Below are 17,731 nucleotides of genomic sequence, written 5' to 3' on the forward strand. Positions count from 1 at the left end.
TTTCGTTTTTTAAAAATATGTGGGTAGGCCAGATTTGGCCCAAAGGCTAAGAATTTAAAGCCCTACTTTGAGCTCTAAAACCTCTATGATTCTAGGATTAGTGATCATGCTTATTCCCAGTTTTGCATTTTTGCTTATTTTTATTCATTGATTATCGCCATCCCACCACCACAACACACAGAATCATTCATCTTTTTGAGTAGCCTAGAGTGCAAATAGAACATTCAATTAGCAGAAAGTAGCTGAGAAGCATTTCAGCGGATACACTGCAAATCTGGAATCCCTCCAGAGTTCCCTGAAATTAGATCACAGATTGTAAATTAAAACCAGACTCTTTTAAGTTTTACCTATTAGCTAGATGTTATTGCTTATCATCTCTGAACTTCAGTTTTCTTCCCTTTAAACTGGAGATAATGTATAATCTAGATAACTTATAGGCTTTTTTGGAGGATTGAATATCGTGATGATGATATTAGCAACTAGTATTTATTCAGCATTTACTATGTTCAGCTTCATGCTTTACATACAAGATGTCATTTAGCCTTGAATAAAAACCTTGTGACTGGGCGTGGTGGCTCATGCCTGTAATCCTAGCACTTTGGGAGGCCGAGGTGGGAGGATCACTTGAGGCCAGGAGTTCCAGAACAGCCTGAGCAAGAATAAGACTCCACCTCAACAAAAAATACAAAAATTAGCTGGGTATGGTGATGCGCCCCTGTAGTCCCAGCTACTTGGAAGGCTGAGGCAGGAGGATCGCTTGGGCCCAGGAGTTTGAGGTTGCAGTGAGTTACGATGACACCTCTGCACTCTAGCCCAGGCAACAGAACAAGACCCTATCTCAGAGAAAAACAAAACAAAACAAAACAAAAACCTTGCGACACAAATATTGATGGGCATATTTTTACAGATAAGAAAGCCCATGCTAACGATACAGAGAAGATTAACATGGTCCCTGCGCAAGGATGACACGAAAAAAAAAAAAAAGAAGAAAAAAAAAAAACAGAAAAAAAATAAAAAAATAAAAAAAATAAAAAAAGAAAGCCCATGCTTAGAAAGGGTAACTTTACTGAAGCCACACAGCTGAGCGGTAGAAGAGGGATTTAGATTCAGCCCTGTATGAGTGTAGAGACCCCAGCACTTCATTGTTATCTCCACTGTATTAGTTTCTTACTGCAGCTGTCACAAATTGCTACAAATTTAATGGCTTAAAACCACATAAACTTATTATGTCACAGTCTGAAATGGGTCTCATTGGGCTACAATCAAAGTGTGGCCAGGGCTGTGCTCCTTCTGGAACCTATAGAGGAGATACATGGGAGAGTACATTTTCTTTCCTAGTCCAGCTTCTAGAGACAGCTCACTTTCTTTGACTCTTGGTCCCCTTCTATCTTGAAAGCCTGCAAAGGCTGGCTGAGTCTTTCTCACATGGTATCTAACACTCTGACACTGTCTTTTAATTGCTCTGCCTTCATCTTCCACATTTAAGGACTCTTGTCATCACGTTAGACTCACCTGAGTAATACAAAAAAATCTCATTTTTCTAAGGTCAGCCAATTAGCAAACTTAATTCCCCCTTGCCATGGAAATGTGAAAGTTGTCCAGAATCAAAATAGAGTCACTTGTGTTTAAAACAACAACAACAAAAAAAAAAAACCACAAAAAAAACCTTGACAAATAGGGAAGGTCATGAAGAGACGGCTTTTATGCTTAAATGCCTGATAACAGAAGCTATCACAAAGACTTTGCCAAAACCACAACCTTGCATGAAGGCCATCACAACCTTACACAAAAAATACTTCTGCAAGGACATCTGCCCAGCAACTGCCTGTCCAACCCCTGAGTGGCATCAACCTTGTAGGCAAGGATAATTATCTCACATGGGGCAAAAATAGTAATGTATCACGCTAGACCCAGTATTGGTTCAAGGAGTGGGCATATGACCCAAGCAGGTCAATCCCAGTCTTTCTATGAGAATTAAGATGGAAGAGAAGTTTCCTTTTTTCCCTTGGATCATGAGCTGTAAGGCAATGAGCCTACATATGCTAGTGGTCATATGTCTATGTACACATACCCCTCTCCAACAACATATGGAGAAGCTGAAGAGAATGGAGCCAACAGACAAGCAGAAGGCCACACCACAACTGAGAAGTGGAGATTGGGCAGTTCTGCTATTCACATCTTACAATTGACCCGGCAGCTGGTGCAGCCCTATATTCCAGAGGCTGCCCCTATGAGACAATAATTTATGCTATCAATATTTTGCTTAGGCTAGCTTGAATTCGAATTACAATTGCCCCTTGAACAACACAGGTTTGAACCGCGTGGGTGGGATTTTTTCAACCAAACGCAGATCTAAGATACAGTGTTCTGGGATGCAAAACCCGTGTATAGGGAGGGCCAACTTTTCCTATACTTCGGTTCCACAGGGCTGACTGCAGGACTTGAGTATGTGTGGATTTTGGTACACGTGGAGATCCTGGAAACCAATCTATCAAGTATATCAAGGGATGCCTTAAAAATAAATATAAATCAAACATAAGTTATACTCATGTATTTTTAATTTTAACACATTTCTTGACTCTATTCATAAAATCTATATTTTCCAAGTGTGAAGTTTGCATAAGTTCTCATCTCTTGTATGATGGAGGTCTTTAAAAATATGTGTTGCTGGAGCATCAGAAGCACAAAAACAAAAGTAACAATTGGTAGAGATTTCCCTAAACACTACTAACATTTTACTTTCCCCAAATTATATTGATAGATTTTTGGAAAGGGGCACTCATATTGAATAATAGGAAGAATAAGCAGTTTTAAAAGGAATGCATGAAAAATACAGAGAAATAACAAAAATGAACTTGTAAAATACGTGTATCTTTTTACCTTTTTGAAGCATTTTTGCAAAGTTAGGGGGGCGTGTGTGTGTGTGTGTGTGTGTGTGTGTGTGTGTAGTCATCCCCAGCCACCATGGAGCATAATCTGATGGCACCAAGAACTAAAGAAACGGATTTCCTGACAAATGGAACTGATGTACCAACCAACCGGATGCACAGCAGTGTTCTATCTTTTCATCAGACATCCACAGGAAAGAAATTATCTGATTCATTCAAGGACTATGTTCCCAAGCTATAATAATTAGTACATTTAACCAGGTCCAATGACCTTGAGTCAGTGGCTTTTTTTTTTTTTTTTTTTTGCCTAGATTCTGAATGCTACATGCCAGGGACAGTTTTCGATGCTTAACATACATTAACTAATGTGTCAACAGAAAAAAAGCCAAACTCTATAAAATAATTTTAAAGAGATTTATTCTGAGCCACATTTGAGGACCATGACCTGGAGCCACACCCAAGAGGCCTTGAGCAAGTGGACTCGCTGTGGCTGGGTTACAGTTTGGTTTTATACATATCAGGGAGACAGGGGTTACAGGTAAAGTCATAAATCAATACATTGGAGGCATACATTGGTTTGGACCGAAAAGGTGGGCCATCTCAAAGCTGGGGGGCTTACAGGTTATAGGTGGGTTTAAAGATTCTTTGGCTTGTAATTGGTTAAAGACATGAAGCTTTGTCTAAAGGCTTGGAATGTTTTAACATAGTTGCTGTTTATCAGAGATAAGCCACCAGACATATATTTGTTGTGTAAATTGAGGACCTGTAGTTTTGTCTCACATACCCTTAGGCCTGTTAATGGGTTATAAAGGATGTCCCCAAGAAGGGAGGGGGGCATGATAAGGCAGGTCTGACCTCCTTCCTCCTGGCAGGCAATTTAGTTTTAGGATATTGCTTTGGCCATGAGGGGGGTCCATTTTGTCAGCTGATGTGGAGGTGAGCCTTAAATTTTATTTTAGTTCACAAATGTAATTCTCCAACAATCCTATGAGTGGTGTTTTCAGTAGGCAGAATTCTAAAGATGCCCCTCTCCAAAGATTTTCATCCTCTGATTATTTAAGGTACTGCTCTGAAGGGACTTGGCAGATGTGATTAAAATTATGTACCTTAAGACGGGGAGGTTATTCTGGATTATTTGGGTATGCCTAATCTAATAATCATTTGAGCTCCTATAAACACAGAATTTTCCCAGGCTGGAGTCAGAGAGATGTGGCAAAAGAAGGCAAAGGAGAGATGATGCAGGAAAGATCAGAGCAATTCGAAGTGTGAGGAGGACTTAATCTGCCATTGATGGCTTCAAAGATGGAGGGAGGGGGCCACAGCCATAAAGTGCTGATGGCCTTTAAAAGCTGAGGATCCCCACCTAAAGGCCAGCAAGAAAATGACAACTGCATAGAAGTGAGTTCCGCCAACAACCTGAATGAGCCTGAAAGCAGATTCTCCCCTAGAACTTCCAGTGAGGAACACAGCCCTACCCATACTTTACCAGTGCAGTTCTAGGTTAGAGGAAACTAAAGAGTTATGATCACTAAATTCAGGAAGATCCTTGATTAGATTCTGGATGTGGATGGGGAAGGGAATAATTTTAAAGAATATTGTTGAAACAACTGGGAAAATTTTAATTTGGTCTATTTATTAGATAATAACATCTCACCAATGTTAAATTTCCTGAGTAAGAAGTTGTATTGTGGTTAAGAGAATGCCCTTGTTCTTAGGAGATACATGCTCAAGTATTTGTGGTGAAGTATCATCATTACTATGTATGTAAGCAGAGATACAGCAAATACGTAAACTGTTAACAGTTGGTGAATCTAGATGAAGGGTATACGGATGTTCAGCGAACTAGTTTTACAACTTTTCTGAAAAAATTTTCCAGTTTTTCAAACTAAAAAGTTGGCTGGAAAAAAATCGCTCTAGATAACCTATGTAGAATGGATTTGAGGTGAATAGGAGTCGAGAGAAAGACACACACGAAGCCTCATGTGTAGCAAAACGCTGTTTATTTTGAGCATCAGGGTGCAGATGGGTGGAGGAGAAAAAACGTCCACCCCGAGGGAGGGAAAAGCCTTGGGTTTTATAGAGGGTTTTCCCGGGGGGGACTCAGTAACATCTGCAGAGATGGGGAGGGGATAGCTTCCGTCCTTATCAGGAGAGAGAGGGAGGAATAAACTTCATCCTTATCAGGGAAAAAAAGAAATGCCAGGGTTGTTAACAACTGTCTGCAGTCGCAGTTAAACTTATGACCTTGGACTTTCCAGACTCCTGCAGCTTTTGTTTTACAGGCTTTATGATATTTTTCGGGTTCCCACCCAGAACAAACCTAACAAGGAGAGAAGTGGGAAAACAAGATGGGAAGGTATTGCTGCAGTTAGGTTGAGCGTTGGTGTAGGACAGTGACCGCGGGGATACAGAAAGGCATTCTGCCCGCACACAGCTAGGCCAGTGAAGTAAAACCAAGGGACGGAAGCTCATCTTATAACTACCGTTCCCACAGGAATCGCCCTCGCAGGACAAACTTCCCTGAGGAGGGGGTGTGGCAGTCTCGCTGTTTTGAAATTTGCTTGGGATCAATTACTCGCGCAGTCCCAAGTTCGCGCTCGCGCAGAAGCGACGCTGTGGGCTCCAGACTGGAAGAGCCCACATTTATAGCTTTAGATGGGGGGGCGGCATCCTACATTTAATTCGTAGTTCATTTCACAAAGTATCTCCCGAGTCTTCGGCCTTTTCTCCTGTAATACCCTTCCTGTCGCTCAGAAACTGCTTAAAACTGATGTTTAATTGAGACAAGAGACGGGTTACACAAAGACGCTTGTTTCTGGCGTCCCCTGCCGCCGCTGCGTGCGCCAGGCCACCAGGGACAGGAAGTGGAAGCGGAAGTATTGGCCAGGGGGGACCGTCGGCTTAAGTCCTCGGCGCGAGCCCTGGACGCTTGCCATGGAGGGGGGTCGCGAGCCGCTGCTGGATGCTAAGTCCCAGGTAAGTCCCGGCCTGGAAGGAGAGGGGGCAGCGGGACCCTGGAGCAAGAAAAATCTTTCCCTACATGATGTTTTCTTCTTCCGTTTCAGGTGACCAACCAGGTGAGTGAGTGGCCGCCCCGCCCTGTCCTTAGCCGGCCTCCGCGGGACAAGGAGCGGCGACAGTGCTGGGCCCGCCTCCCACAGCCGGGGGACGGTGCCCACCGGGAGCCTTCCCCTGTTCTCCCCCCAGTCCAGGGCCTGTGGCCATGAGCCGGTGACCTTCAGCCAGCCTCCCTGTATCATTCCTTCCTCTTTGAACCTGAGCTGGTGGCCGCTGCCATTGTAATTAAAGCTTCCCCACCTACCCCCGCCCAAAGAGTACAGCCCAAGTATTGTTGTTCTTTGATTAGGCAACATTGATTCGAAGCTAGGAACACAGTATTTTAGAATGTGATGGATATAGAAGAAATCACTAAAGTTTACAAAGATAGCATCACATTCTCTTAGTCTTTAAAAAAAGTTATTTTGGAGTATAACTTTTTAACCTTTAAGAGTATATATATTTTTATGCTAGGAATGGGAATTTGACTTTTGAAAGTATATATTAGTCCTCTTTGTTTCAAATGTTCCTGTGTTGTTTTAGTTAATAAGCTACTTTTAGACAAATAACTTATAACACACTTTCCAGAAGAGTACTAAAACTAGAATCTTTTAGGTCAGGAGTCCCCACAAAATATAAGAAAGGGCTGAGGTAAGAAATAATGAGAATACAGGGGCTGAGAGAGGCGTCCATTGACTGGGCTATGTTATTTCTCCAAGTGATTCTGCTGTTGCTTTTGAGGATTCCTGGGAGGTAGGGGAACTCAGATAGTAATCAGCCCTTTACCTGACTTCACTCAGAGTTACATGAATTTGTGCACTTTGATTCAATCTCTCATAAATCATTTTATCTATTCACTAATTTGTTTTGGTAAGATGGCCTGAAACTGAATTATACAAGTTACAGGATTTTAAAAATTGAACTCCTTTTTTGGCTTAAAACACCACTAGTGTATCTTTTATAGTTTTAGAGGTCAGAAGTCCAAAACTAGTCTTAAGGGGCTAAAATCAAGGTGTAGGCAGGGCTCTGTTCCTTTTGGAGGCTGTAGGGGAGAATCTTATTGCTCCTAGAGGTTGCCTGTAATCCTTGGCTTGTGGCTTCTACTTCATTTTCAAAGCACATCATTTCAACCTCTGCTTCTATTTTCTCATTGTCTTCTCTGACCCTTCTGCCTCCCTCTTATAAGGACCTTTGTGATTACATTGGACCAACCTGGATAATCCAGGAAAATCTCCCTATCTCAAAATCCTTAATTTTGTTCACATCTGCAAAATTCATTTTGTCCCCTAAGGTAACATATTCACAAATTTTGGGGATTAAGACATGTACTTTTTTTGGGAAACATTATTCAGCCTACTACACATTCCATCCATGCAGTCATTTATAGTTATATAATTGTTCACATAAGAGAAGCCAAGATAATTTATAGATTAGAGTTAATGTGAGAGTTTAGCACAGGGATTCAATTGTTTTTCTATAGTTCAGACACAGAGTTGAAAAATATAATTTTAAGGAAGATGTCATTTACAACATTAAGAAATAAATTATAAAGTACCTTGCAATAAATTTAACAAAAGATGTTTAAAATCTTCATGAAGAAAGTTATAAAAAGTGATAGACTTTTAGTTTCTGGCCCAGCGTGTAAGGAACTTGGAAGTCATTGTCGTGCCCTAACAACAAGTAAAAGCTGAACAAACTGAAAAACCAACAACTCTTCTTGGTTTGTGAGGTCACAGGACAAACCATGGTCCCCAAAATTGGTGAGACAGACTGGCGAATAGAATCACAACTTACCAGAGCAGAAGTCCCACAGATTTCTAATGCTTAAACTGTAATTGTCAAATTGCTGGAGGCTGGGTGTGGACAAGCATCAGAGTTAAAAACTCTAGGAGGACTCTCACACGTTTGTGAGTTTTACCTCCAGAAACTCCTAAATTTAACATTTTTATCATAATTCATGATATGTTTTTTAAATATTACACTGCTGGACAAAATGGTAATGTGTATTCAAGAGTATTATAGAGGGAATAAAATCCAAAACCTAGCTATATGTCATTTGTGTTTGTAATACAGATAGTCCCTGACTTGTGATGGTTCAATTTATGATTTTCAACTTTATGATGATGCAAAAGCCATATGTATTCAGGAGAAGGCAGTTGGGCAGCAGCAGTAGGCCACAACTCCCAGTCAACCGTGCAGTCATGAGGGTAAAAAACTAGTACTCTGTGTTGCCAGGTGGTTTTGCCCAACTGTAGGCTATGTAAGCGTTGAGCGTGTTTAAGGTAGACTTGGCTGCTATGATGTTTGGTAAGGTAGGTGTATTAAATGCATTTTCAACTTAACGACATTTTCAATTTACAATGGGTTTATGGGGATATAACCCCGTTGTAAGTCGAGAAGCATCTGTATATACTTTTTAAATGTACCAGATACACCTAATATTTAGAGCTAATGTTAGTTTGAATTCCTTGAGCCATAGTGTCATGTTTCTTTCTTTAAACATTTCTTTGTCACCAATATATGAATTTGCCAGGTTAATTAGGACCTCACCTCCAGTGAGAGTACAGAAAAATGGCAAGTCTGTAATTAAAATTAGTGTTATCAATACTACTAATAGCAATACTACTGCTGATGTTGCAGCTACCATTTGTTGATTGTTTACTCTGTGCTCGCCACTACCCCAGGCACTTTGTATGTGCTTCGTAATCCACATAGCAATCCAGTAAGGGTAGGTATTCTAGTTATCTGTGCATGAAAAGGACACAATTTCAATACTGATAATAGGTCCTGAAATTAAAATTCTTTAATGGAAAATAAGTATACTTCCTTTTTTTTTTTTGGCACTGAGTGTTAATATAAGAAAGGGTTGGGGAACTGTTAATGTGAGTAAAGTCCTTGAGAAATTTTGAGGCTAACACTGCATTGAGGAATTAACTAAGTTGTATTTGTAAGGAAGAGCCAGTCATAATTTTAGAACTTAGGCTCTTTTTCAAAAATTTCTTTTGTCAGTATGATTTGCTTAAACTCAGCTCTATTCTCTTAAAGTTATTGATGTTAGGAAGTGATAGCCATTACATTTCTCTAAATATATTTGCAGTGTACATTTTTTTTATTCCAGTCAGTGGTAATATTTGAGCACTAAACTTTTTCTAAGGGGTCCCTGCACTGACATACAATTGTGATGACTCCATGGGGTAAATACAGTTATCCTCATTCTGCTTTCTTTTTTTAACTTCTCTCACCAAATTATGAATTCCTCGCCCTCTGCTGATGACCCTGCTTATATAACTGAGAAAATAAAATCACCCAGAAGAGGATTTCCTCATTTTCCCATCTCCACATTTGGCATTCTGCCTGCCTTCATACCCTGCCTCACCTTCTGTATTTATGAATGCATTGTTGGCAGGTTCGTCTAAGGCCAGCCCCTCTACTTGTAAAATCAATTCTATCCTCACCAACAAAAGAACTATAATTATTGCTTTTCACCTCCATAATTTAAATTTCTTTGCTGTACTAAATCACTACCAAATATGTGCTGGTGACATCTTGAAAAAAAGCTTTTTTTTTTTTTTTTTTTTTTGCTGTCATCCACCTTCAGCTACTTTCCTGTATCTGTTTTTCTCTACAGCAAAACTTCACAGAGACGCCTGTACTGACAGTGTCTACTCCCCTCCCCATTCTCTCTCAAGCCCATTCTACCAAGGCTTTTATATCCTACTCTTGTCAAGGTCACCATTGATCCCTATGTTACCACATCCAGTGGGCAATTTTCAGCCGTCATCTTACTTGACCTCAGCAACATTCACACACTTGATTACTTTCTCCTTGAAACACTTTCATTACTCTCCTAGGAGTCATTCTTCTGGTTTTCCTCCTACCTCCCTGCTTGTTCTCCTGGAGGCTCCTTTGCTAGATCCTCTTCATAATCTCTGTTGGAGTATTCCAGCGTAGGTTCCTCAGAGCTCTTTTTCCCCCAGTTACTTCCTAAGTGTTTTCATCCAGTCTAATGGCTTTACATTACCATCTATAAGCTCATGATCCGAAACGTATATATCCAACCTGTGTCTCCCCTGAATACCTGGCTCACTATCCAATTGTTTACTTGCAAGCTTCCCTTGGAAGTCAGGTGTTTCAAATTTAAAATGTTCAAAACCACAGGCTTGATTCCCACCTCCCGCCCCCCCCACACATACACCTGTTTTCCCAATGTTTCTCATCTCAGTAAATGGTCCTGTGATCAAGGCCAAAACCTTGGAGTTAATGTGGGAACTTAGGGTGACTCTTTTTCTCACACCCTGTGTACAATCCATCAGCGTACCGTTTTCTCTACTTTAAAAAATACACCCTAAATTCACCTCTCTGTGCTGCCACCTGGGCCCAGCCCACCATGCTCTTTCCTTGAATGCTATAGTAGCCTCCCAAATGGGTCTCCCTGCTTTCTCACATAAACTTAATGTCTCCCTCATTAGTCTGGATGAGCCTTTTGTAATCTTAAGTTAGACCAGATCACCACCTTGGTTCAGGCACTTATAACCTCATGCTTGGATTAGTGTGTTCCTCTGCCACCAGATGAATATATCTTAATGCTTTGATATCATTATCTTTACTTAAAAACATTCAGTAATTCCCCATTGTCTAGGAAAAGTTTAAATGACTTAATGTAGTAAGTTTTCCGTAATAAAATAAAATATATGAGAGTATGTTGAAAAGCTCAGAAAGCTCAATTTGCAAAGAAATACTGGCTTTTTGATCACTTTTGTCAACTATATTTTCCTATTTCCTTGCAAGAGCCTTCTACTTTGAGATAAATAAATGTTCTTTCCCTCAATAAATGATGACTATTTTCATCTATAGTTGGTTCAGCTTAATATTTATTAAGCATTTATTCTTTGCTAGGTGTATATTTTTAGGATATATAAATATGACACATTTTCCTCTCGATTCCAGTTCTGTTTATTCTTCAAAAGGGAACTTAAAGCTTATCTCCTCTGTAAAACTTTTTCCCTTGATCTCTCTTGACTATAATAAATTTTTCCTTTCAACGAGAATGTGGTACTCACTGACTTGTATTTCTTTCTCTTTCTACTATATGTGCAAGATAGCATATGTACAAAAATGTGCATAAATATGGACAGTTTAATGAGCCATTTAAAAGTGAATACCTGTGTAACCACAATCAAAAGTCAAGAAATGGAGCATTACTGGTATCCCTGAAGCCCACCACATGTCCCTTCCCAATCACCCCCATGTCCACCCTAGAGGTCTGATTATCCCTTTTTTTTTTTTTTTTTTTTTTTTTGAGACAGAGTCTCACTCTGTTGCCCGGGCTAGAGTGAGTGCCGTGGCATCAGCCTAGCTCACAGCAACCTCAAACTCCTGAGCTCAAGCGATCCTACTGCCTCAGCCTCCCGAGTAGCTGGGACTACAGGCATGTGCCACCATGCCCGGCTAATTTTTTCTAGATGTATTTTTAGTTGTCCATATAATTTCTTTCTATTTTTTTTTTTTAGTAGAGACGGGGTCTCACTTTTGCTCAGGCTGGTCTTAAACTCCTGAGCTCAAATGATCCACTCACCTCACCCTCCCAGAGTGCTAGGATTATAGGCGTGAGCCACCGCCCCCGGCCTGATTATCCTTTTTGTCCTTTTGTACTATTCGTATTCTTACTTCTCTTTATAGTTTTACCACTTGTTGCTCAAGTGTAAGTGAATGGAATCACATAACTTTTCAACTTGTTTCTTTTAACATTTTTGGTATTAAGTGTAATGGAAGTTCATTCGTATTCATTGCTGTATAGCATTTCATTTATCTATTTTATTGCTGATGAACATTTGAGGTGTTTCCAGTTTAAGGCTATTACAAATAAAGCTACTAGGAGTATTCTTACATATGTACATATGCACAAGTTTTCTGGGTTATATCCCCAGTAGAATTACTGAGTCACAGTATGCATAACTTTAGTTTTATGATGAAAAGCCAGTTTTCTAAAAGATTGGCCCAATTTAGACTTATATCAACAGCATGTGACACTTCCTTCTTTGCCTCACATCCTTCTTTGCCAGTACTTGGAATTGTGAGACTTAAATTTTTTCCATTTTGGTAGGTGTGTAGTGGTATCTCATTGTAGTTTTAATTTGTATTTCCCTCTTCCTTAATGAAGGTAAGCACCTCTTCATATGTTTATTAGAAACATTGTAGTTCTTCTTGACTTGTGTACTATCCCTTCTCCATTTTTTGTGTGGAGAACTTTTATATAAAATGAGTTTATACAATCTTTTTATTTATTAAAGATACTAACCTTTTATCAGGACCAGCTTGTCCTTAATGCTATAGCAGATGTGTCCAGAGCCAGTCTGAGACAGGAGGAAATTTTGGTTTCCATATCAATCCCACCTTTTATAAAAAGAAATGGATTAACAAGCAAAGCTTTTTGCCAGGACAGTATTAGTTTGGTAGCAAAAGGTATCAGTCAATCAGAAAATATCTTTTGAGTACCTGTTATATACCAGGCTAACCTTTGGAAACAAGACAGACAAGATTCCTCCACCCACAGTCTTATGTTTCAGAGTCAGTATTAAGAGCAGCATTTACCCAATACTGTTTTATGACATGGCATCACTGAACAATCATTGACAGGAATTAGATAAAAAGTATTTAGGCAGCCAGTAGTCAATAAACATGTAATCTTTGGAGTCAAATAGACTTTGGTTTCAGTTCTGATTCCAAAAACATGTGACCTTGTGCATGTGCATTACCTAAGCTCTCTGAAATTAGGTTTTGTCATCTGCAAAATGGAAATAATAACCTATAATGTGATGGTGATTCAGTGAGGCACTTAATACATGTAAACTGCATAGCACATCATCTGGGTCATGTATCCATCATGAACACTGATGAAATCAAAAATACCTTACCACTATTTATGCTAACATAAGGTTTTAGCTTGAAGACCATGTTGAGGAAAGAAATGGAATGGTTCCAATGATGATGATATAACCCATCTTCCATTTTACTTTTTGGGTATGGAATGAGGGAAGGCATATATGCAACAGGACAGTGAAGTAAAAGATGCTCCAAAGCATTTGGAGTCCCTGAAGTACAGGAGCAAAATTTAAGCCTTTTAGGGAAAACCAGTACTGTCACATCTTCCTTCCACTTCCATTGTACATTGGGTGGAGTTTTTTTTTTTTTTCACTTTTTGCTTTTTACCTTTTGTATCTATGACAGTGTTGTTTTCTGTATATATCCCATATTACCTTTTCATTTTAATTTGATTATTATTCCTTAATATTAAAATGAGGATAAATTGAATAAATATCTGCATCCAAAGCAATGTTACTACTATTATATTGTTCTGTGCTCTTTTATTAAAGCTTATAGATTTTCAGTGGAAACTGGGAATGGCTGTGAGCTCCAACAGTTGCAGATCTCTTAAGTATCCTTATGTTGCAGTGATGCTAAAAGTGGCAGATCATTCAGGCCAAATAAAGAACAAGTCCTTTGAAATGACAATTCCACAGTTTCAGGTTTGTGATTTAACTCATTCAATTTTAGTTCATCTGTAATTGCTGCTTAAAAATATGTATAAAATCGGAGTCCACTTGCTCAAGGCCTCTTGGGCGTGGCTCCAGGTAAAATTATATTATTTTAAAAAAATAATAAAAAATAAATTTAAAAAAAAAAAGAAAGAAAAAAATATGTTTAAAATCTTTCTTAAGGGAAAGTCTTTTTGTGTACCGTGCCATTTGATCACTATAACAGTACTCCTCTATGAGTATATTTAGCAAATGTTCATCTTCTCTGGCAGGCTGTTTACTTTGCAGTTAACTGTTTTATTATTCTTTTAGGCTTAATATTCAAGAATGTTAAGCTAAATGAATGTTTTCTTTGAATAGTGTTGACCCTGAATATTCTGGACTAATAATGTTTACAAAATGCAGATCACAGCAACTGTACTTGTGGACTGGTATTATCAGCTAGAGATTTAAACAACTCAGTAGTTTATACTCAGAGTTATGTTACTCATATTATTTTCTTAACTTTTTTTTTCTAATCAAGGAAGAAAAAAAGGAGGTAGGCAATAAATCAGATTTTCTTTTGAAAATACTGGGAGATGTTTTGTCATTAATTTAACTGTCCTGTACAATTTTGGTTTTGTTTGTTTTGATCCCTTTGGTGAGTGAATAGTTAAGAATCTTCACAGCAGTTAGTACTCTAAAAGCCAAAGAAAAGCAATCATAGTGAATGAAATGGAAATAAAAAATAAATTCTTTGTAAAACTAACTAATAACATATGTTGGTTCTAGCCTTCCTTTTTAAGAAAAGCCTCTCATATACCACCACTTATGATACTTTTAATTTCTTCTTTTGTAAGCTACATTTTAAGGAATTTATTTCCCTTTGATTTCTTTCTTTTAAAATAGATATCCCTGCTTTAAAACAAAAATAATGGTCACAAATTTAACATCATTAATGTTGATTAGTGTCTTGGAAGGAATTGGGACTTGGTAAAAAGGAAATAAATGTAGTATATAAATGTAGTATATTGAGATATGGTAGTAGCCGTCAACTAAACATGAAGACCAAATCAATTTCAAAAGAGAATATAGGTTTCAATCCTTTTTGTGGAATTCACAGAGCTGGCCTAATTCTTGTTTCTCTGTGTAACATTCATGCTCTCTGATTCTACCTTTAGAAATTTTTTTTCTCATAGCAAACAAATTACAAATGAAGCAAATTTCCCCCCCCCAGCTTTATTGAGGTATAATTGACAAATAAAAATTGTATGTTTTCAAAGCACACAACTTGATGATTTGATGAACATATACATTGTGTAAGGATTACTATAATCAAGCTAATTAACAAATTCATCAACGCACATAGTTACCCTTTTGTTTTTAATTGGTATGTGTGTATATGTGTGTGTGTGGTGAGAGCACTTTAAATATAGGCCCCTAGCAAATTTCAAATAATAACACTATTATTAAATATCGTCATCATACTATCCATTAGATCCTCAGACTTCCTCATTTTATAACCAAAAGTTTGTGCTTTTTTTCTAAGAGACAGGATCTTCTTTTGTTGCCCAGGCTGGAGTTAAGTGGTACCATCGTAGCTCACACTGCTGGGCTCAAGCGATCCTCCTGCCTCAGCCTCCCGATTAGCTAGGACTACAGGCACTCACTAGCACACCAGCTAATTTTTTTACTTTTTATAGAGACTAGATTTTGCTATCTTGCCCAGGCTGGTCTCCAACTCCTGGCCTCAAATGATCCTCCCACTTTGGTCTTTCAAAGTGCTGGGATTACAGGTGTGAGTCTGCGTGTCCAGCAGATCTTTTTGATAGCTAAAATTTTTTTTTTTTTTTTTTTTTGAGACAGAGTCTCACTCTGTTGCCTAGGCTAGAGTGAGTGCCGTGGCGTTAGCCTAGCTCACAGCAACCTCAAACTCCTGAGCTCAAGCGATCCTCCTGTCTCAGCCTCCCGAGTAGCTGGGACTACAGGCATGCGCCACCATGCCCGGCTAATTTTTTCTATATATATTTTTAGCTGTCCATATAATTTCTTTCTATTTTTAGTAGAGATAGGGTCTCACTCTTGCTCAGGCTGGTCTCGAACTCCTGAGCTCAAATGATCCGCCCACCTTGGCCTCTCAGAGTGCTAGGATTACAGGCGTGAGCCACTGCGCCCGGCCTTGATAGCTAAAATTTTGACCACCAATATATATTTTTAACAAAATAGTTATACCATGCTTCATTCCATGACAAGTTTGCATATAAATTAAAAGAAAATTCTTAAGTAGTAAAATAAAAAATTAAGACCAAATAAGAAGGAAAATAGAACTATGTAAATCATTAGAGGGTATCCTAATTGCTGGGGTTAGGTTTCAGATTTGCCTCTTAGCTTTCTGGCAGGTAGAAGAGAAGAAAGAAAAACAGAATTTGTTTGATCCTTCTCTTACCCGAGATTTAAAAAAAGAAGATGACTTCTACAGGAGATCCACCATACCAGCTTAAGTTTTATATGACGGAAAAACTTCTACCATAAAAGCCATTGTCAATGCTGAGTCTCTCTTATTGTAATTGAACCCATAATCTTAACCAAGACAGCCCCTATCACCCTGAAATGCAGTCTTTCACTAGATTTAAAGTGTTTCGAGGCCTGGAACCGCCTGTCTTTTTTGTTTTTTATCTTCAGTGTTTAGGACAGTGCTGGGTATTTAATAAATCTTTCCTGTGTGATCTTAAAAGAACTTTCTCATGTGCTTTTTAAAAAGATTGGTCATGAGCTAATTATCCAACTCTACCATAGTAAAAGTGTGCCTGTTTGTTTCTTTAGCAACCTTCAAAAGTTGAGAAGGTAACATTAAAATACAAACTTAGTATGTTGTGTGGCCTCTGGTAGTTAGATGTAATTAAAAGAGCTACTTAAATATCCTCTAAAAAGCAAAATTAATATTATTTTTTCCCTTTCTCTCCAGAATTTCTACAGACAATTCAAGGAAATTGCTGCAATTATTGAAACTGTGTGAAAACTGGTTATTAAATTGCTGTCATTATTCTACAATCATGGGCTTCGCTTTCTGCAACAAAACTGCATGAGGATCAAGTGGTATTTATTGAATGAAAATTATACTTTTGTTTTTCCATTTTTTTAAATAAAAAATCAGATAAAGAGGAATTAGATAGTGGTGATCAATGCACAACTTTGTGAATGTACTAAAAGTGATTGAATTGAACACTTTAAAGAGTGTACCTTAATGGGGCAACTATAGTTGACGATAGTTTACTGTATTTCAGAATAGCTAGAAGTTTTCAAATGCTCCCAACATAAAGCAATGATGAATGTTTCAGGTACATGAGCATATGTAACATGATCCTTTTTAAAATAAATTGTTTTATCTATCTGAAAAAAAAATAATAAAAAATAAAAAAGGGTGTATCTTGTGGTGTGCAAATTATATCTCAATAAAAAATAAACAGTGGAATGATATTGAAGGCAGCAGAAGTTTAAGTATTAGAATGATAGTTTTAAAATTCATTGGGGCCGGGCACGGTGGCTCACGCTTGTAATCCTAGCACTCTGGGAGGCCGAGGCGGGTGGATCGCTTGAGGTCAGGAGTTCGAGACCAGCCTGACCAAGAGCGAGACCCCGTCTCTATTAAAAATAGAAAGAAATTATATGGACAACTAAAAATATACATAGAAAAAATTAGCCGGGCATGGTGGCGCATGCCTGTAGTCCCAGCTACTCGGGAGGCTGAGGCAGGAGGATCGCTTGAGCCCAGGAGTTTGAGGTTGCTGTGAGCTAGGCTGATGCCACGGCACTCACTCTAGCCCGGGCAACAGAGTGAGACTCTGTCTCAAAAAAAAAAAAAAAAAAAAAAAATTCATTGGTAGTGAAACCCATTTTATAAACAAATCTTATATACAGTCCTATATATAAACTATATATAAATCAGAAAAGTAGTATTTGATTAGGATAACTTTACAAATTCAATTTTATAATATTCACTTACTATAAAGGCCACCAGTGAGACGAGTCATGCTGCTTTTCCCAAACATTTGGAATCAGATTAAGATTGACCATTGTTCCCTTAAACAGTATTAGCCTACCATTCAGTTGTTTCTGCTATTAACAGTTATAGAAAGTTCAAACACATGCACAGAGTTGGAAAGATAAGTTTTATTCTGAGTTCTATACAACTGAGTTAACCTGTTAGCACAAATTATCGCGTTAGATGATCTCTGTTGAATTTAAATTTATAAACCTGTTGTTAAAATAATT

General features: G+C 38.4%; 1 protein-coding gene and 1 pseudogene across 1 annotated transcript; both read left to right on the plus strand.

The window, feature by feature from the left end:
* The first annotated feature begins 896 nt into the window (after positions 1 to 896).
* On the plus strand, positions 897 to 985 carry LOC138383081 (U6 spliceosomal RNA; annotated as a pseudogene).
* A 4,809-nt stretch (positions 986 to 5,794) lies between these two features.
* COMMD6 (COMM domain containing 6) lies at positions 5,795 to 16,790 on the plus strand. Its single transcript, XM_069467146.1, has 4 exons — positions 5,795 to 5,864; positions 5,954 to 5,965; positions 13,319 to 13,471; positions 16,425 to 16,790. Exons 1-4 carry the CDS (start codon positions 5,823 to 5,825, stop codon positions 16,473 to 16,475), a joined length of 258 nt encoding a protein of 85 aa, XP_069323247.1. The 5' UTR covers positions 5,795 to 5,822; the 3' UTR covers positions 16,476 to 16,790.
* Positions 16,791 to 17,731: the final 941 nt, after the last annotated feature.

Source organism: Eulemur rufifrons, chromosome 4, assembly GCF_041146395.1.
Source record: "Eulemur rufifrons isolate Redbay chromosome 4, OSU_ERuf_1, whole genome shotgun sequence".
Classification (NCBI taxonomy): Eukaryota; Metazoa; Chordata; class Mammalia; order Primates; family Lemuridae; genus Eulemur; species Eulemur rufifrons.

Excerpts from the sequence above, each read along its gene's own strand:
- COMMD6 (XM_069467146.1), top strand. The coding sequence starts at position 5,823 with ATGGAGGGGGGTCGCGAGCCGCTGCTGGATGCTAAGTCCCAG. Across the intron at positions 13,472-16,424 it reads TGACAATTCCACAGTTTCAG|AATTTCTACAGACAATTCAA; the intron begins GTTTGTGATTTA and ends CTTTCTCTCCAG.